The sequence below is a fragment of the Labeo rohita genome, chromosome 16 (genome assembly GCF_022985175.1).
Source record: "Labeo rohita strain BAU-BD-2019 chromosome 16, IGBB_LRoh.1.0, whole genome shotgun sequence".
In the NCBI taxonomy this organism is placed as follows: domain Eukaryota; kingdom Metazoa; phylum Chordata; class Actinopteri; order Cypriniformes; family Cyprinidae; genus Labeo; species Labeo rohita.
Window position 1 is genome coordinate 19,889,952 of NC_066884.1, and position 22,170 is coordinate 19,912,121.

The following is a 22,170-nucleotide window of genomic DNA, read 5'->3' on the forward strand; positions in this document are numbered from 1 at the left end:
TGATGCCTTTGAGGCTTTTAGTAGACCACAAGAGCTTATAAATGGCAAAGACAAGAAATGCTACATCCCATCCTGACTGGATGCAAACATGCCGATGCTTGTAATGACGCCGCAGCCACTGAAGGAGCTTCTCAGTGTGGATTTCACTCAATATCCATGGGCATTTAGACTTCTTGTGGGGGAAAATCGATAATACGACATTTGGTTTAAGTCTACACTTATATCCATTGACACCTGTTTGTTCTTTCAGTAGCTGTGGTCTACTAAAATCCTCAAAGGCATCAGGGCTAAAGTGCAGAGAACAAAAACATGGGTCTTTAGGAAGTTTTATTTGTCCATAGGCATCTTCCCATTCTTTTCTCCTCTTTTTATCGCTAAGAAAGCAGCGAAGACTTACAAGCTTATCTTCTTGCCCTTCACCTGAAATTACAACCAAAAGCCGCACAGTGCGGCCAAAAGTGGCATTGTATAAATATCTTATTTTCAGAGTTGTGTTGCGGTAAAAATAGCAACAGGTAGTGCCAATAGCTTGAAGAGTGCAACCATTTGACGTAATAGAAAAATGGCACCCCTATAGTCTAAAATATGTATTAAACGACATTTTTTTAAATAACCTAGATCTTTCATGGGTTTTCTACTACATATTTCAACAAGAGACATCATTTACATTGTATTAAGCCATACAAGACAAACAACAGACTTGATGTTGAGAAGTGACAGTTTAGAAAAGCTAAAAACTGCAGCAACTATCAATGGAAGCACAGTGATTTGGTGCTTGAGTGGGATACAGAGGCGGAATAGGAATGCATACTAAACACAAACAGCTCAGAAACTCTAAACGTCAGTGATTTCATGTCAGTGTGAACACAGCACAAGTCAAGGAGGCTTGCACTAAGGAGTAAAAGAAAGCAATACCGAAAGAGCAGGAGAGGCCTAGTTTGTGAAATGCCATTTAACGCACAATTAATGTATACTAATACGCACAGCATTTCTTACACCTTGATGAGCTAATAATGAGCCAATGCATTTCTTTGTCTAAAAAAAACGATGCACAAACATGGCCTTATCCGAAATAGTTTATTACATTCTGTCCATTGGATACATGTTCTAAAACAGAACACATAATAGCACTTTAAACACACACAACAAAGTGAAAAAGTCATTCTATGGTACCCAAGCGTGCATAACGGGCTCTTAATCTGGATTATTGTTAAAAAAAAAAAAAAAGGAAAACATTGTAAGACCTGGACTATGTGTATCTTCCATCAGACAAGATTAAACCTTACTCTTTCAACTGTAACCTAAAACAAGTGCCAAACCTTACAAATTTTCACTTATAGTAACCATGGTGTTTGTCAGTCATTTTGGTAATTTGTAAGTAAAATATATAATCAAGAATCTTATGGATTACAGGAAATTTAGATTAATCCAATGTGCTATGTTTTAGACATTTGCTACAGATTTTGACTCCTCAATAAGGTATTTCACAACACTCAATAGTTCAATAGTGAAACATTTTATTTCTTACTCTGTTGTGCCAAATAAATGTTTTATTGCTTTGAAATATTAATTGAAATAACTTCTAAACTAGCATTAAATTTTCATCTCAGCCGTTCATGCTGTAAGTTTAGACTGCTGAGGGAATCTTTGTGTGGAGTGACAGTTTAGATAGTAGATTTCATCAAAAGACTTGAAGGTACACTTGAAGGAACCAAAACCATAAGAAGACAAATCAGAGCTGTAAGAAATAAGAAAGTCTTTTAAATCAATCCAAGATGGTCAAAGCTGCTTCACAAGGTGATGTATTGTTGGCGTGGAGGTGAAATACGACTGCTCGGTTTTGTAAAACTTCAACTTTTAATATATACATATACGTTTTGTACAGAGTATTTTTTATTATAGACAAATAAATCTCTTATAAAAACGGAAGTGTGTTTTTCTTTGCGTCTCGTCACAGATAGTAGTATTACGAGCTATTACTTCCTGCGCAGTTTAGGGTTGTACCTGAGAGAAAAAGAGAGAGAGAAACAGATTCAACACAAAAGCAAGTAATTTATACAGTCCAACCATCATTCCCACAAAGGCTTTTAACATTCCTGCCCTACGGTGACAATTAGTAACCAGTGTCTAAATGATTGAATAACTGAGCGAATTGATACAAACTGGTACGCTGTAAAAATCAGACATTGTTTAAAAGTCATCAAACCAGACATCCCCTTCCATAAAACATGTCTGGGACACTTCATTAGCCTGGGGGAGGGTGGGAGCTGGAGAAGATGTTGGAAAAACAGAGGTGCTGTTTTCTTTTCATTCTTTTTATTTTCTGTGTGATGTTCCCACTCCATGCATGACTGGCTGAGCAGATTCAGAGATCAAACAGTTGTGATGGACAAATCGCACGGTCGTGGCTGTGTGTATATTTGAGGGCGCGAGTGTGTGTGTTTTTCTGCTTAGGCAGGAGAAACGGCACCACTTGAAAGTCCCCCGTTAGCCAGGTTCAGTCTCCAGGCAACAATTCTGTGCCCGACGAGGCCTAAACCTTTGTCCTCTGCGAGTGTCAATCCTAGCTCTAAAGGAGCCACGGAAAAAGGGCACCTGTTTACAAGATGTAATATTGGTCTTGGGTGCCCCCAGAATGTATCTGTGAAGTTTCAGCTCAAAGTACCCTACAGATCATTTATTATAATGCAGAAAATGTCATTTTTGGGGTGTCTAAAAGAGAGCTGGTGTGTATCATTTTAAATGCAAATGAGCTGCGTATTTCAGGAGAGGATATAGCGTATACATCTCTGCTTTGCATACCTACACCAGTCGGTAGAAGCAACATGACTGGTGTTGAGTCATACATCTGGGAAGCCAAACACACCCAAAGTGGGACGAAACAGCAGAATGTACAGAGCATGGGGCCGATCAATTTAAATACTTTGATAATGTATGCACACAAACATGGTTAAAACATTAGCTAATGACATGACATTCACAAAGAGTGAAATGATCTGCGTAAGACACAGGCGTATTTAAGTAGATTTTGAAGACTTTTATTCCTCAGCTGGGATCGTTTAGAGCTCTTTGAAGCTGCATTAAAACGTTTTTAGATGTTCAAACTTGTAGGCACCACTGAAGTCCACTATATGGAGATGCTTACCTCGAAAAAACAATTTACAACTGAAGAAAGAGAGGCATGAACATCTTGGATGACAAAGGGGAACAAAAATTTACAGATGATGTACTCACCCCTTGTCATCCAAGATGTTCATGTCTTTCTTTCTTCAGTCGTAAACAAGTTGTGCTTTTTGAGGAAAACATTTCAGGATTTTTCTCCATATAATGGACTGCTATGGTGCCCCGATTTTGAATTTCCAAAATCCAGTTTAAATGCGGCTTCAAACGATCCCAAATGCGGTTGTAAACAATCCCAGCCCAGGAGGAAGGGTCTCATCTAGCGAAACGATTGGTTATTTTCATAAAAAAAAAATACAATTTAAATACTTTTTAATCTCAAATGCTCGTCTTGTCTTGCTCGCCCTGAACTCTGTGTATTCTGGTTCAAGACAGTTAGTGTATATCGAAAAACTCCAATCATATTTTCTCACTCAACTTCAAAAATCATTTTAAAATCATCCTACATCGCTGCAGAAGCACCGACCCAGTCTTTGCAAAGAAGATCAAACACACTTAACAAAAAAAAGGTAAAATAGCAATATATCGGACGATTTTGAAGTTGAGGGAGAACATGAGATGGGAGTTTTTGTCATGAACCGGAAAAAAAAAACAGTTGAGGCAGAGCGAGACAAGATGTGCGTTTGACATTAAAAAGTATATAAATTGTATTATTTTTATGAAAATAACCGATCGTTTCACTAGATAAGACCCTTCTTCCTTGGTTTACAACCACATTTGGGATTGTTTGAAGCCGCATTTAAACTGCATTTTGGAAGTTCAAACTCAGGGCACCATAGAAGTCCACTATATGGAAAAAAAAATCCTGAAATGTTTTCTTCAAAAAGAAAGACATGAACATCTTGGATGACCAGGGGTGAGTACATTATCTGTCAATTTTTGTTCTTGAACTGGCCTCCTCTTTTAATTTTAGCTTTTCATCAGCTGTTTTTAAAACGGAAGGCAGCATTTTGTTTTGTTTTTTTCTTCTGTTTTTGCCATAATTGACTAAAATCATTAAGGTGGGACATTTCAACTGTAATGTTCCCTCTTCCAAACTTCCCAGTCTGGAATGTGGCATAACTACACAAATATCTAGAAAGCAAACTTCTAAACACTGCTGTCTATTCAAAAAGTTTCAAAAAGCACACTTTTCATATAGATTGAATATCTCTGATACGAGTCACACTACTAAAGAAGTGATCTTACAGGGCACTGACCACTAACTTAAACCACCACTGTATTTTCTGTCCTAATCACTGTGTGTTTAAACAGCAGGAGCTTGTTAGAAATATCAACAGGTCTTCGCAGCCCAGCGTGACCTGAACTGTGAACAATGACTTAAAAGCAGTTGAGAAATCATTGACGTCATTCTTTCCAAGCGTGCTCTGCGAAAACGAAGGATCTTCTAAAAGGAGAAAAAACCCCCTTCAAGAACTCATGCGTGATGTCGTGACACCGGTGGATTAGACCCAGCAGTTCATCAGCAGCCAAATCACACAGCTGATGAGTTCAGAAAAAATTCAGTTCATAAAAAGCGTGCTCGACTTTAAGAAAGAAACTTGCTGTGGTTGAGTGGAGCTTTTCAAAGCCAGAGCACTGGCATGTCAAAGCTCTGCAAGTCTACCACCACATATCTCAGCACCTGTTTGACAAAAGATTCAAAACGGGGCACATTACTGGGGAACCAGACATTCCTCTGTCCTGCCCGCCTCGATGCGTAAGAGTATCCCGTCGCTTAAACCGGTCTCAGCCAGTCCAATGCAGACTGAGCCCTCACAAAAGTTATTGTCTCACTGTAAGCTTTGATTTTCTGAGGTCAGAGGTCAGTGTCTTGTTGAATGTAATGTTAGTTTAGGCAGGTGGCGAGTGTCTGGTTGAGGCTGAGAATTGTCCGGGGATCAAACAAGATCAGTCAGGGTTCAGATGAGCTCTAAATATGCTTAAGACATCCCAGCTGATTCAGTCCATTTGACCCATGCCCCTCATTTATCCATTTATGCCCTACTGCATGTAAAAGTGCACAGACTGCATACCTGAATAAATCATCTCCCAAAGTCTCCTCCCGTTCATTGTTTTTTTCCTCCTAAATGAGAAAGAGAGAGAGAATGCCAGAACTGAGAACACAAATCCTGTATTCATAACTTTATTCAGCATGTCAGGAGTAAATACCATTAAAATGTGAAAATTAAACTGCACTAATCAACAGAAGCATAAATGGGCGGTGCAGGTTAAAGGACTGGTTCATCCATAAATGAAATTCTGTCATAAATTACTCACCCTCATGTTGTTCCAAACCCGTAAGACCTTCGTTCATCTTCAAAGACCAAAATAAGATATGCTGCTCCTTACTAGTGTTTGTGGGCCTTGAACGTGGTAGTTGTGTTGCTGTCTATGCAGGGTCAGAAAGCCCCCAGATTTCATCAAAACAACCCTAATTTGTATTCTGAAGAGGAATGAAGGTCTTACGGGTTTAGAACGGCATGAGACGAGTAATTAATCACAGAATTTTATTTTTGAGTGAAATTAAACATTTCTGTTTTGCATCTACTGTGCTGCCTGATTATGTGAAAGACAGCTCAGTTGTTCTTCTATTTGTTGCTCTTAGCTTTCAGAAAAAAAAGGTTAATGCTATCATTGTTGATGTTCAACTCACTATCTAAGGTCCTTAACATTCCACACAAATCACAGTGACAGTTATGAGAAAACTACAACATTAAAGAAAATAAATCACACAAATACAGTAGGGTTCAGTGAGGAAATCTATTTTTTAGAAGCTAATCTACACATGAAAGCAAACGCAATATTTAATTTTTTGGGTTGTTACAATTTTTTACGTTTTTGAAAGAAGTCTCTTATGCTCACCAAGGCTGAATTTCTTTTGGTTAATTCTTTTGAAATATTATTACAGTATTAAAAAAATATTTTCTACTTAAATACATTTTAAATGTAATTTATTCCTGTGATGGCAAAGTTGAATTGTCAGCAGCCATTACGCCAGTCTTCATTGTCACATGATCCTACAGAAATCATTCTAATATGCTGATTTGGTGCTTAAGGCATATTTTTTATTATTATCAATGTTGACAACTGTTGTGCTGCTTAACATTTTGTGAAAACCAAGAATTATTTTTTCTAGGACACTTTGATGAATAGAAAGTTCAAAGTTGAAATCATCTTTTTTGTAACCATTTTTTTATTTACTGTCACTTGTGATCAATTTATTATATAATATAATAATCTAAAACCCACTTATTTCCATGGTCTCTCACCTCTGCTGCCTGTCTGAGCCACTCCTCCAGTTCAGAGTTCTTACTGCGATTGTAAGCCACAAGATCCCGGCCTCCGATAATGTTGGGCAGCCCATTAAATCCAGGGACATTTTTCTACACAAGCATACACAGATATAAGCACAACCACAAACAGCAATTTAAAATGTCACAAAGACAGACACTTTGCCATAATATCGCTAAAGTGTGCATCCTCTAACCTTGCGGAACTTTTTCACATTCTTGTCATTAGGGTCATGGGTCTGTAATGGGCTGGGTTTTGATCTGGAAGAGGTGCTCACAGTCAGAGACTTAAACTGAATCTGTAGGAGCCTCCTGGGCAGCTCAGGATCATTCTCGGATCCAGATTTGGAGGTTGAGGCCTTCAGATAAACAAAGGTTTTATTTTATTATTATACTCTAGTCTAGGGGGAGCCTAAGGAAGCCTGTTTCCGCCACTGAGTAAAAAATGTTATTGCAACTTTTTTTTTTCCTTGGCGTGATACAAACTTTCCATTCTGACTTTTTGGCTCCGAACTGTGACATATAAACTCGCAATTGTGAGATATAAACTTGCAATTCTGAGAAATGAAGTCAGAATTACAAGATATAACTTTTCAATTCTGACTTCTCAGAATTGCGTGGTATAAACTCGCAATTCTGACTTTTTTCTCAGAATAGCATGATATAAACGGACAATTACGAGTTATAAAGTCAGAATTGCGTAATATAAACTCACAATTACGAGAAATAAAGTCAGAATTGCAAGACAAAGACTATTTCTCTGAACTACTACTTTATTTCTCATAACTGAATGTTTATATTCAGACTTTATTCTGACTTTATAACTCTCAATTGCAAGTTTATATTACAAAATTGACTTGATTTCTCATAATTGGGAGTCTATATCACAAAATTCTTATCACAAAAAAGACTTAATTTCTCATAACTGGGAGTTTATCTCTCACAATTCTGACTTAATTTCTCATAACTGGGAGTTTATATCACAAACCGCATACTTCAATTTCACAATTGGGAGTTTATATGTTGCAATTCTGACTTTATAACTCTCAATTGCGAGTTCATGTCACACAATTCTGACTTAATTTCTCATAATTGCAAGTTTATATCACAAAACTCTGACTTAATTTCTTATAATTACAAGTTTATATCTCACAATTCTGACTTTATAACTGACTTTAAAAATCACAATTATGTTTTTATTTTTTTTTTATTTGTTTATTCAGTGGCAGAAACAGGCTTCCACAGGAACCATTGTAAACATGGTGATCATGACATTTCAGAAAGCCTGGAAAGAGGTTTTAGGTGATGAAGGTTACTAAAAAACCTCTCACCTGCATTTCCTGTTTGACTACGGGCTCAGAGTGCTGGGAAATGCCATTTTGGGTCCTTGAATTCTGAAAGAAAAACAAACATGGCACTAGCTGTTCTGCAGATTAAAAACAGACAAGATGCATATAAAACACACATATATATATATATATATATATATATATATATAACAAATTATAGCTGTCTTTTGTACCACAACAAATGACACTTCCTCTTCTTTGACCTCTTCAAGTTCTGTTTTTTTCCCCTTCTTTGCTGAACTATGTGCTTCCAGATCCAGCGTTTGATTGGATGACCTCTTTGACTGCCTCTCAGAGGCCTGATTTGTTGCAGCTGGGCCTGTTCTGTCCAACTGCAAGTTTTGAACGTTGTTGGCACCACTTTGCTGATTCCTTGTGCTTTTTCCGCCTTTGGACTCAGTGCCCTCTTGCTGATTCGGTAATCGTGGGTTATTGATTCCACTGTTAGCTCCTGACTCAAGACGTTGTTTTTTATTAGCTGCAGTCTGCGGAGGCTCATCCATTTCATCAGACATTATAGACTCAAGCTCTTCAAGTGACATTTCTAAATCGGCAGCTGCTGCAGGTTCCTCAGGGGCTGATGGGGCGTCTTGCTCTGGTTCCTTTCTCTTCTTGCTGCCAGAGCTCTGACTGGACCCACAAGCCTGAACCAGACTGGCACTGAGCTCAGATTGTGACACGGAGCGGTGTTGATTTTGGGTTGTATGTGAGGTTTTGTGAGATTTACTGGCAAACGAACTTCGCTGGATCTCACCCTCTTTATCCTCACTGTCTTTTCTGGAGAACTTGGCCTCTGACTGGACAGAACTGGCACTGTCTTCACGTGGTCTGTAACCGTAAACATAAAAATATAAATCTTTATAAAATGGTGACTGAAGTCTCACATCCTGCATATTTCTACTGAAAATACGGTCACATGACCCTCTTCACCTGGTATTAATTTCCATCTGCTCTTTTGGTGATTTGATCAGAAGTGGTCAGCTGAGACACATTAGCATTTATACCAGGTTCTTCTTGAGGCCCTGTGACCTCCTTTAATCACATTTTAGGGAGGGTATTTGATTTCATGACTATATGCACCATTTTATGTAAATGTGGTTCAACCGTAACTCTGTGAAGCTACGAGAATACTTTTATGCACAAAGAAAACAAAAATAATGACTTTATTCAACTATTTCTTTTCTTCCGTGTCAGTCTTCGACACACGTTTGACGCACTGATGTCACATGGACTAAATTAGCAATGTCCTCACTACATTTCTGGGCCTTGAACGTGGTAGTTGCATTGCTGTCTATGTAGGGTCAGAATTAAACCTCTCGGATTTCATCAAAAACATCCTAATTTGTGTTCAGAAGATGAACAAAAGTTTTGAAATGACATGAGGCTGAGTAATTAATGACAGAAATTTCATTTTTGGGTGAACTATCTCTTTAAGATGTGTGTGCTTCACATACCTTACACTACCGGTTAAAAGTTTGGGGTCAGTAGGATTATGTTTGAAAGAAATTAATATTTTTATTCACCAAGGAGGTATTCAATTGATCAAAGATGTAAGTAAAGACATGCATAATGTCTAGGGATGTAACAATATTATCAATATTGTGGTATCACGATAGCAAAACTGTCTCGATATTAACTTGGTCATATGACGATACGGAACGATATAGGTCTTCTGGACAAAAAGTATAGATAAGTATAGAAAAAGTATAAAATAATCTAACATAAAATCTCTTTAAAGTTGTGCTTCGGGCCATTATGCTTTGGCACATGCTGCTGATGTGTAAAGCTAAAATAATGAAATATTAATTTTCATTTATTTTACAGTGCAATTGTTTTACAATATATGGCTATTACTGTCATAGGACTAACAATAATATAAAATTGTTATTATTACTGTTATATTCTGATTTGTTTGGCTTCTAAAACATCACTGTGAATGTAATTTAGACTGAGACAGTATATCACAACTAAAAAGAAGATCACTTGTTCTGATGCGATCAAAACTACACTACATAAAACCAGGGTGATAGAAACATAGCTAATATTTATATATTTTTTTGCACCCTCATATTCCAGATTTTAAAATAGTTACATCTCGGCCATATTGTCCTATCCTAACAAACCATACATCAATGGAAAGCTTATTTATTAAACTTTCAGATGATGTATAAATCTCAATTGACCCTTATGACTGGTTTTGTGGTCCAGGGTCACATATCGCATCGTGGACTTCATATTGCGATATTATCGTATCTTGATATTTTGATATTGTTACATTCCTAATATCACAAAATAATTTATTTTAAATATTCAATTTATAACAATCCTGAAGGGAAAAATTACCACATTTCCACAGAAATATGTAACTGATAACAACAAGAAATGTTTCTTGAGCACCAAATCAGCATATTAGAATGTTTTTGAAGGATCATGGAGACTGGAGTAATGACTGCTGAAAATTTAGCTTTGCCTTCACAGGAATAATTTACATTTTAAAATACAACAAAATAGAAACCGGCTATTTTAAATAGCCTATGTGATCTAATGTGTGACATTAGACTTGCCTTTTCTTGCTGGCAGGCTGGAAGAAGTTTGTGAGGGCTGTCTGTTTCTGGGGAGACCGTTTTAATGTAGTGCTGGCATTAGGAGGCGCTGGCAATTTCACAGAACCTTCAGGTTCAACTCGCCCTCTGCCCGAGGGAGCAGAACTTTTCTTCATCCTCTGCTCAGGCTCAACCACGCTGACGCTTTCAGATGACATCAACGTCTCATTGACAACGCGAGTAGTGGAAGATTCTGGGTTGAGGGATGAGGGTTTGTTTGCTGCTGACAGTGTGGAGCCCTTCTTTGTGTGGTGTGTCTTCTCTGGAGTCTCACCAACTGCACTGATCTCACTTGTAACCACCCTGAGAATGTGAATATTGAATATTATCATTATATTATCACTACTGATTATCATTGATCATTTGTATGCTGCAAAACAGTGGTTTTTAATCTCTGTGAATTGATTATCTTAAACAAAAAGTACAAAAGCAGTCTGTTAAAATTCTATCAGTTAAAATAAAGCAACTTTAAGTTATAGACTATAAATTAGGACACTTTTGCCTAAAACGTGACCCTGGACCACAAAACCGGTCGTAAGTAACACGGGTATATTTGTAGCAATAGCCAAAAATACATTGTATGGGTCAAAATCTTTGATTTTCTATGTCAAAAATCATTAGGATATTAAGTAAAGATCATCTTTCATGAAGATTTTTTTACAATTTCCTACCATAAATATATCAAAACTTACTTTTTGGTTAGTAATATACATTGCAAAGAACTTGATTTGGACAACTTCAAAGGCGACTTTCTTAATTTTATTTTTTTTTGCACCCTCAGATTCCAGATTTTTAGCCAAAATACAGTCATATCCTAATAAACCATATGTCAACGGAAAGCATATTTTCATGTATAAATTTCAGTTTTGAGAAATTGACACTCATGACTGGTTTTGTGGTCCAGGGTCACAAATGTAAGATTGTTGTTTTGAGTTAGTTGGTATCTGGAAATGTTAGGTGGTCGATTTTTTTTTTTTTTTTTTTTTTTTTTTTTTACTGTTGACGATATCTACCACCTACAATAGGTATTCTGCAAGATTCAGCACACATGCTTCTACCTGCTCTGCTCCTGAGAGAGCTCAGTGTTGACCACATAGGCTGTGATATTCTGGGAAGGTGCCGCGAGCGCTGTCTCATCTACAGCAGTGTTCTGAGAAAGTGTTGCTGCAGCAATGACTGGTTTCACTTTCACTGATTCTGTGAGGAAGTGATGAGAAATTATTGATGTGTCGAGTCGCAGTGTTCACGGGTTAGTCAGGAAATCTACTTCTCAGATTCACTGTCATGTAAGGATCAGTAAGCACACGAAACACACAGTTTAAAAAGTACAATCAATTATCATCATATTCATCATTATTCACTCATTGTTAATACTGAAACGCTACTAAGAATGAGTAACGATGACCTAGAGCGGTCCATCTGCACCGGATGTGTATGTAAACCCACCAGATTGCATAGTAAAGCAGGGATTGCAGTATGTTTGATTATTGATATGAATGGCAGCCAATCCAATCTCAGATTCAGTAATAAAGCGCAAGCCGTTTCTGTGTGAAAAAGAGAAAACATTAGAGAGACAAAGAATTTACTGGTGTAGTGCTGCTTCGGTTTGCTCTAACCAAGTTTATCACTTGATTATATGCAATACACACAAACTAAACACCAGCTTCATTGTATTACTCAATACTCAGAACAATCAGTATAGATGTTGTCAGAACGGATAGAAAAGACTGGGCATGAGCAAAAATATACACACACCTGTGCAGAATCTGAGTCACAGAATCCACCAACTTTTTGGAGGCTGGAGAGGGATCACAGCCTGGGAGTTCCCTGATGTCAAGTCAATCACACAGGTGCTGCTTGACTCCAGGAGTGAAATTGGCAGAGAGCCCTCGTCGAAAAGTTGGCTCACCCCACCTCCACAACTCACCGCCTGACTCAAACGCTTCATCTGAAAAGATACACAAAACATCAGTGATTACAACAATAAAACACTGATTATAATTCAGCTCAGATTATAATGATTTCCTAAATCTTTCTTTAACCTAATTACAATATTCAGCAGGATAGAAAATGAAACTGCAAGTTTCTACATTTAGCAACTGAAGCCTCCTGGCTATTAAAAAAAAAGAAAAAAATGAGATGAGCCCTTCAGTTTGTCCCACTCAAGCTTCCTGTTTTACTAAGAAACACATTAACACAGGAAATAAGCACTCACCCATCATTATCCTGAAAAAAAATATATAATTTTTGTCTGTAGAGTCTGGCTTTTATTTCTTACTTTCTTTTTTTCTTTCTTTTTTTGTTTTGTGGAATCCGCAAAATGTTAACTATTTAACCAAAATAAGAGGGATCATACAATATGTGTGTTATTTTTTTTTTTATGTAGTACTGACATGAATAACATATTTCACATAAAATACATTTACATATAATCCACAAGAGAGATTAACAAATCCTCCCATTCAAAAGTTTACATACGCTTAAATACTGTGTTGTTACCTGAATGATACACAGCTGTGTTTTTTTGTTTAGTGATAGTTGTTCATGAGTCCCTTGTTTGTCCTGAACAGTTAAACTGTCTGCTGTTCTTCAGAAAAATCCTTCGGGGTCCCACAAATTCTTTGGTTTTTCAGCATTTTTGTGTATTTAAACCTTTTCCAACAATGACTGTATGATTTTGAGATCAATCTTTTCACACTGAGGACAACTGAGGGACTCATATGCAACTACTATAGAAGGTTCAAATGCTCACTGATGCTTCAGAAGGAAACAAGATGCATTAAGAGCCAGGGGATGAAAACTTTTTAAATTTAAAGATCGGGGTAAATTGAACTTATTTTGTCCTCTGAGAAATATGTAAGTATCTTCTGTAGATTCTGAAGGGCAAGACTAAATGAAAAGAAAAATACAATATTTAGGCAAAATAAGAAAAATGTACACATCTTCATTCTGTTCAAAAGTTTACACCCCTGGTTCTAAATGCATAGTTTTTCCTTCTGGAGCATCAGTGAGCATTTGAACCTTCTGTAATAGTTGCATAGGAGTCCCTCAGTCTCAAAATCATACAGTCATTGTTGGAAAGGGTTCAAATACACAAAAATGCTGAAAAACCAAAGAATTTGTGGGACCTGAAGGATTTTTCTGAAGAGCAGTGGGCAGTTGAACTGTTCAAGACAAACAAGGGACTCATGAACAACTATCATTAAAAAATAAATAAATAAAAAAATAACATGCATTTTGTACGAACCATCTTATTTTGGTAAAATGATTAACATTTAGCAGATTCTGCAAGGTGTATTTAAATGTTTGACCTCAACTGTAACTAACAACTTCAATAAAATGAAAACAAAATATCCATAAACAATATAATACTACTTAAATTATACTAAAATAACAGTACTTCAAACACTCAAAAACACTATTTTTGGTAACATTAAAAAAAAAAAAAAAAAAAAAAAAAAAAAAAAAGAAAAACTTTTCTTTCTGGGTCTTCAGAGATTAAAACCTTTTCCCTGAAAAACACAAGAAAGAAAATGACCATGTGACCCCATTGCACTGCTGTAAGTTCTATCAGCAGTTATTCACTCACAAACGAGCCTGCTGGTTACAGAGAATATCCCAGCTGTTCGACTTCACATGGTCTTATCTTCCTCTGAGCTAATCAGGACTGTTTTACACCTCCTGATTAATATAAAACAGCATGGAAGAAACTCCTATGTGACATCCAGCTTTGTCACTGTATATAACAGCCTAATGAATAAAGTCCTGATGCATGTCTAACTTTCACTTCTGAGAAAAAAGATCAAAGTTAAAGAACACATGAAATAGGTAAGACAGGTCAGAGTGCCTACAACAGATATTATAATGTTACAGGACAAGTAAAGGAGTCTTTTGTTAAGTCAACAAAAATGAAGACATCTTAGAGTCTGGTAGTGGAGACTCAATGACACACAGCTGCTGCAGTACGTGGGTGGGCTGTTGAAAAAAAAAAAAAAAACCTCCACAGACTTGGGTTCAAAGGTAACATCTTTTTCTTATATAGTAACTGGCCATGTGACATAAGGAACATGAAAGTAAAAGAACAATATCACAATCCTCTGGCCTCATATTTAGTGAAATAGGCCACATCCCAGTGTGCTGCGAGCAGACAAATGCTTATACATTCTGCTCTACAAGACAGTATCTCTTAGAATTTAGAAATAGAAATCGTTTGACCAATTATTGCTTTGCTACTAGCTGAATAAAAGTATTAATTTCTTTAAAAATAATAATAATAATAAAAAATTGAATGGTAGTGACAGCCATGATAAGTAGCTGTATAAGTGTTTTTAAAAGAGGTGGAGTCCATCCTGATATTAATGTACAGAAAAATATAATTTAGAATTTTAGCAACAACAAAAAAATAATAAAAAAATAAAATAAATCCCTCTTGCCTGTTTTGAGTTCAAAAACAGAAAAGTTTTCCCCTTGAAGAGGCTCTTTCTCTCAGGTCGTGCATTCAGATCTACATCCTCTTTAGCCAGGCTGGGCTCATCAATCTGAGGCCTAAATCTGATCAACACAAAACACAGCAACATCTCATCTATAATGTCAAAATATTCAAAATATTGCTATTAGCCCACTGCTATACATACATACATACACACACATATATATATCAGAGATTGCGCTAGACTTTAACATTTAACAGTTGTAAAAATTCTGTCATAATCTATTATTACCTGTCATTATAAATTTCATAGTTTAATTAGAATAAAACATTTAATTGCTTTTATTTTTGTTCACAAGTTACAGGACGACAGCGCACTGTTTAAAAACAACAAAATATGATAGGGATGGGATTTTTTCAATTTTGGTACATTCTCATTTTAATGAACCAAAATCGATTGTTAAATCACAATCAATCTTTTGGTCTATGCTGTTTTCAGCTGATGAATAAACAAATAGCAATAGGCTAGTGTTACTTTTAATATCAAACAAAGTCTCAGATTTCAAATTCTGTCCATTTCGTTAGGAAATTCAAGCAATAAATAACAATTTGGCGCTCTTTAATGTGGCATGACGCCCCATTTACATGGGGCTTTAGCGTTAATGCTTCACGGAGGGCATGTCTGAAGCTTCGTGCTGATTGGCCAGTGTCTGCACCGAACAGGATTGGCTAGCGTCTGCACTAGTATATTTGCATAAGGCGATCTGATTGGCTAATGCCCGCGTTGGCACTTGAAAAGTTCACTTTAACTAAAAATGTAACTTCTGTCGCAGGGCAACGCGATGGACCCATAATTCAGTTCGGCAACACTTGACGTCACTCCATTTAAAGTAAATGAGCAGCATTAACGCTGACACCCCCCGTGAATGGGGCGTGACAGATCGTTGTAGCTTCTGTGTACTCGCCTGTGCGTAATCAAACGCATAGGAAAACATTCGTGACAGTTTCATTTTTGTTCTGGATCCAGCGCTCTGCTGCAACATTGGACTGCACTTGCCACCAACTGGACAGGGGTGGGAATTACAGGTACAATTTTACAATAGATCACACTTAGTGTAATCTGTCAAAATGACGGATGGCTTTTTTTCCATCTGATAAAAAAAAAAAAAATCCATCAATGACGGACAATTTACGGTTAACGCGACCTCTGATAATATATATATATATATATATATATATATATACACACACACACACACACACACACACATACATATATATCTATACACACAGCAGTCAACATTTTAAGTGGATCAAAAAAGTTCAAAGTTGTCCTAAGACAAGAGCAGGTATTGTTTTGGTTTTAGGACAACTTTGATACAAGATTTTGATCCACTTCAAATGTTGACTACTATATATACATACACATATATGGAACAGAACAGGAAACTGTGAATGAGAGAGGAAAAAAACACTTCATACTTCTCAGGTTTAGGCAGTGGGAGTTTCTGCTGCACAGCCTTGTTAAACGCACTGAAGAATTCAGGTTTAACTATGGGCCGACAGCACAGCAACGCACAGATTGTCTGCAAAGATAGAGACACTGATTCAGCAGATGTTTAAGTGCACCTTAAGTGTAGGTTCTTTGGTGGTTAATCAGAAAACTTAATAAACTCTCAAAGATGAAATGATTTGCAAAAGAGGCCTCCTGACCTTTATGGTAACCTTTACAGTGGGCATGACGAGATGCGTGCAGTCAAGTGTCCAGGAGTTGACAAGTCGTCCCCCAATCGATCGCAAATCTTGAGAGAGGGAGGCTTTCCCTTCATTATCGACACATGAGGAACACACCACAATGCACTCTTTCTCCAAACTGAGTGGAAAAAAGGGTGATTATTATTAAAGGATTAGTTCACTTCCAAAATAAACATTTCCTCATAATTTACTCACTACCATGTCATCCAAGACATTTATGTCTTTCTTTCTTCAGTCGAACAGAAATTAGGTTTTTTGAGAAAACCATTCCAGGATTTTTCTCCAAATTGCAGTTTCAATGCAGCTTCAAAGGGCTCTACACGAGTCGAGGAATAAGGGTCTTATCCTGCTAAACGAGCAGTCATTTTGTAAAAAAGTAACAATGTATATACATTTTAACCAAAAACGCACATCTAGCACTAGCTCTGATGCGAAAAACTCGATTTTCTCTTTCCTCAAAATCGTCCGACATCATTGTTTTAACTTTTTCTGTAAAGGACATTTGACTTTCTTTGCATATTCGCTTTGAAAACACTGGGTCGGTACTTCCAACTACGTCATGCGTGACAAGCTAGAGCAAGATGAGCATTTGTGGTTATAAAGTATATTCATTTTTATTGTTTTGAGAAAATGACAAATCGCTTAGCTAGACAAGATCCTTATTCCTTGGCTGGGATCATGTAGAGCCCTTTGAAGCTGCACTGAAACTGCAATTTGGACCTTCAACCCGCTGATCCCCACTGAAGTCCACTATATGGAGAAAAATCCTGGAATGTTTCCCTCAAAAACTTTCATTTATTTTCAAATGAACAAGGAAAAACATGACATGGGGTGAGTAAATTATCAGGAAATTCAAAAGTTTTTAATTTGTAGTGCACAAATTAAAATGTCACAGGCGTTATGAATAACACGATGGTAATTTTTTTTGTTTTTTTTTGGCTCAAGAAGTCCTTTACCACTAGAAACTGCTTAAAAAAGCATTCTCCATAACACACAGGAATGCACAGCTGCATACAAACCTGAATTTGCTCTCGAAGACTCCAAATGTGATTTTGTCTCCTGTCTGCAGGATCTTTGTGGAGCCAGTCTCAAGCTTCTCACCATTGACGAAAGTGCCATATTTAGAGCTGTCCTTTAGAGTGACCGCCTGCCAACAGCATAAAAACAAGAAAGAACCCTGTCAGCTAGGTGAACCAGAAACCATCATGAACTAATTCATTCAAAATACAGCAGTAAAGGAAACGGGGCCATCTAGGGCATCTTACTTGCAAACACACATTTACAGAATAATATGCCATCTCAAGAATAAACAGATTTAACAAACCTGTACAAATAAATTTGTAATTCAATAGTGTTATTTGGTATTACGGAATACTGTGATAAGGAACATGCATGGTATTGTTATAGTCGGTATTTCATAATACAGTGCCTGCAGGTACCTTTGTTTGAATTGTTTAATTTTTTAATAAGCACATTAGCATCTTTTCCATGAAGTGGTAACAAAGAAACTTCAGATTCACTCCATGACAGTAGGTGGCACTTATAGAAATGCAGATATCGGCCTGTTACTCTGGTTACTGTAGTACACAAAGCACTGCACAAATTTGTATATCTGACACCTACTTATTGCAGAAATGCAAGCCAGTCAGACAGCATTTTCATGTCTTTAAACAGCCATTCACATTTTTGTATTTGCTATGGCGTTTCTTAAAATAGTTACACCAAATAAACACCAAATAGTTAAATACTTATTTAATAATAATTATTATTTACAAGTATATGTTTTTTTTTTTTTATTTACAGTATCAGTTAAAAGTTTTTGAACAGTAAGATTTTTAATGTTTTTAAATAAGTCTCTTCTGCTCACCAAGCCTGCATTTATTTGATCCAAAATACAGCAAAAGCAGTAATATTGTGAAATATTTTTACTATTTAAAATAACTGCTTTCTATTTGAAAATATTTTAAAATGTAATTCATTCCTTTGATCAACTTTTCTGATCAACTTCAAATGTTGACTACTAAAGTAAAAATATTTAAAAAAAAAATTGTACAGGTTTTGCTGTACTTTGGATCAAAAAAAATATTAAATAATTAAATAATATCAAATAATAAACAAAAAAAATTAAAAATCTTAAAGGAGAAGTCCACTTCCAAAATAAAGATTCTCATATAATGTATTCACCCCATTGTCATCCAAGATGTTCATGTCTTTCTTTCTTCAGTCGTAAAGAAATTATGTTTTTTGAGAGAAACATTTCAGCATTTTTCTTCATATAATGGATTGATATGGTGCCCCGATTTTGATCTTTCAAAATGCAGTTAAAATGCGGCTTCAAACGATCCAAAATACGGTTGTAAACAATCCCAGCCGAGAAAGAAGGGTCTTATCTAGCGAAACAATCGGTTATTTTCATTAAAATAATACAATTTATACACTTTTTAATGCCAAACGCTCTCTTGTCTTACTCTGCCTGGACTGTTTTTTTTTTCTGGTTCATGACAGTTAGGGTATGTAGAAAAACTCCCATCTCACATACTCCCTCAACTTCAAAATCGCCCTATATCGCTGTTTTACCTTTTTTGTTAAGGGTGTTTGATCTTCTTTGCATGTTTACTTTGCAAAGACTGGGTCGGTACTTCTGTAGTGACGTAAGATGATTGTGAAATAATTTTTAAAGCTGAGGGAGAAAATACGATTGGAGTTTTTTTTTAACATACCCTAACTGTCTTGAGACAGAATACACAGAGTTCAACAAGAGCAAGGCAAGAGGAGCGTTAGAGATTAAAAAGTATTTCAATTGCATTTTTTAAAATGAAAACCGATTGTTGTGCTAGATAAGACCCTTCTTCCTCGGCTGGGATCATTTACAACCACATTTGGGATCATTTGAAGCCGCATTTAAACTGCATTTTGAAAGTTCAAAATCGGCGCACCATATCAGTCCACTATATGGAGAAAAATGCTGAAATGTTTTCCTCAAAAAACATAATTTCTTTACGACTGAAGAAAGAAAGACATGAACATCTTGGATGACAATGGGGTGAGTACATTATATGTGAATCTTTGTTTTGGAAGTGGACTTCTCCTAAAAACTAAAAAACTTTTGACTGGTAATGTATTTTTGGCATTTAATGCCTTTATTTCAATAGGACAGTAGTTAGACAGGAAGCAAAGTGGGAGAGAGAGAAGGGGATGTGATCGGCAAAGGTCTGCAAGCCAGGACTCAAAACGGTGCTACATGTCAGCACACTGCCCACGAGGCTATCTAGATATCTGCTGAACATGTTCTCATTCTTTATTATCATTTCTCACAGCTATGCTCTTTTACACTTTATTGCATTTGTTATTTTTTATTATGTATTGATTTACTGTATTTAAATGTTAATGGTTCTTTTTGTCACTTGGAAAAAAGTTAATCAACTTGTTTTTGTAATGTAATTTAATTTAATAAAAGCTACAGCAATTATTGTGATATGAAATTGTGATAATGTCACATGTCTAGTTTTAACTGGTTTCCTAAAACACAACACTCCCTCAGTTATTTAAAAGATGACAAACGATCTATCAAAGCACTAAAATCAGTAACATGGACAAGTCAAAGTTCATGCTTTTTTTTAATATGATTATCCTGAACAAGACCATTCGAATGAAAATAATATTCTCAGTTACGCCTTATTCTAATAACTTTTTTCAATACTTACAAAGAAGTTATTAGTTATATAAAAATAGAATTTATTGCATTCTGAAGTATTTCACAGCAAGAATGACTTCCTGAATTCACAGTAAGCGTGACTAAGGGAAATAATGACAAGCGTGATTACGGTTCTGCTTAGTAATTAGCAAAATAATCAAAAACAATTAATAAATTAAAATTTGATTACTTTGTGAAATACTTCCCACAGCATTGCCTTTGAAACAGCCTTATTTAAGCACATAAGATTTATGGACAAGCTCTATGAGAGCCAAGGAAAAACACAGCCAAGCTGACTTTTGTTAACTTTTGTTTTTTTAAAATGCTATTCATATTCTCCTATCTTAGCAGCTCTACAAACACCTATCATTGTGGTTTGTCAAATAATGCATATGAATGAGAGGGAGACAAAGTAGAAAAGTTTCAGAGTGAACTACCAAAACAGCTCTTTATTAAAGATGCCCTTTGTTTCTTATGAGGGGAGTTACTCACCTGCTCAGTGACAGTGAGGTTGGCATGCGCACGGCTGATGGACTGATCATTGGACAGCAAGATCGCACAGTTTTTACGGCCGACCACATACTCCTGACCCAGGAGCAGAACAATACTTTCCCCTTCAGAAACAGAAAGGACTGGAATGAATTTAAGCATCCATATCTATACAGATAATTGCTGGAAATGTGTGGATTTTTTTGTGTCTTCTCTTATTATATCACAAAATCTGTCTATAAATAGAAATGTCAAAAAAAATGTGCACGTTTTCACACCGGTTTGATGCAGATGACGTCTGCATCAAAACTCCATTAAAGTAAAGCATGTAAAACAGCTGTGGAACACAAAAGAAGATATTTTAAAGAATGTTGGTAACCTATCAGCTTCAGTTACCAATGACTTAAAAAATATATATATAATGGAAGTCAATGAAAACCAAAACTGGTTACCAACATTCTTCAAAATATCTTATTTTGTGTTTCACAGCAAATAGAAAGTCAGGTTTGTAACAACATGAGGGTGAGCAAATGAAAACAGTTTTAAATTTTTGGGGGGGTTGACTATCTGTCTTTTAGACTAAATAATGAACACGAATGTAAAAATGTCAGTGGTGACATTTTTGACAAGGGTGAAACTGAGAGCTCGGTTTTGAATAAGCAATTGATTGATTCACATCTTAAAATGAATTACAATGTAACATTTCCAATGGGAAAACGTCCACTAAGAAAATGAGTAATTTCAACTCTAGCTACAGTCGTGACCAGAAGCAAAATAAGTACTCTCACTAACTTACGTGGTAAAATTTGATGTTAGCATACTGAATGTCATGTCACAGCCTTACACTCTAACTGTACCCAACTTCTCTCTATGTATAACAACAATTACAGTACAAAACAGTGTTTAACGAAGTTAAGGAAATGAACGCCTTGTGAGATATGAGGTAAAGCTGTAACGTTACATAAGTCCTTAGAAGTCGTCCCATAAATAGAGAGATATGTTATGTAAACACGGACAAGTTAGATGAGCATTGTTATGGCTTTCCAGTTGGTTTGCAGCTGGACTGAATCGTACGTTATGTCGCAGTACACTAAAACACTGAATAACCGACTCATTTTGCACAGAAAACATTACCTCCAGATTCGGTTGGTCGCAGTTTCCACATTCCAATACTTGTCGCTTTCTGTCAAACGAATACTTATCTAATCTTATATTGTAGCTGTAAATCTGAACTGTATGAACTGGCGCGCAACATTTACATCTTCATGTGCGACGTAAGAACTTCCAGTTTCAAAATAAAAGTGCTCCTGATAGGAGGTTCGATTCATTTCAGCGAGTCGGTTCTTTCGAACAGAACAAAGATTCTTAGCGTCATGGCGTAATTACGTCATTCTTGCTT

The 22,170-nt window shown here is 36.3% G+C and overlaps 1 protein-coding gene across 1 annotated transcript; it reads right to left on the reverse strand.

Annotated features, from left to right (window-relative positions):
* Nucleotides 1-1,059: 1,059 nt before the first annotated feature.
* Nucleotides 1,060-22,047, reverse strand: nbn (nibrin). The gene is given in 17 exon segments (XM_051131677.1): nt 1,060-2,004; nt 5,196-5,245; nt 6,432-6,545; nt 6,650-6,811; nt 7,784-7,846; nt 7,975-8,629; nt 10,366-10,707; nt 11,463-11,601; nt 11,851-11,948; nt 12,160-12,206; nt 12,209-12,352; nt 14,838-14,955; nt 16,316-16,419; nt 16,547-16,706; nt 17,608-17,735; nt 20,775-20,896; nt 21,906-22,047. Coding segments are annotated over 17 exon segments (2,505 nt in total). The 5' UTR covers nt 21,937-22,047; the 3' UTR covers nt 1,060-1,976.
* Nucleotides 22,048-22,170: the final 123 nt, after the last annotated feature.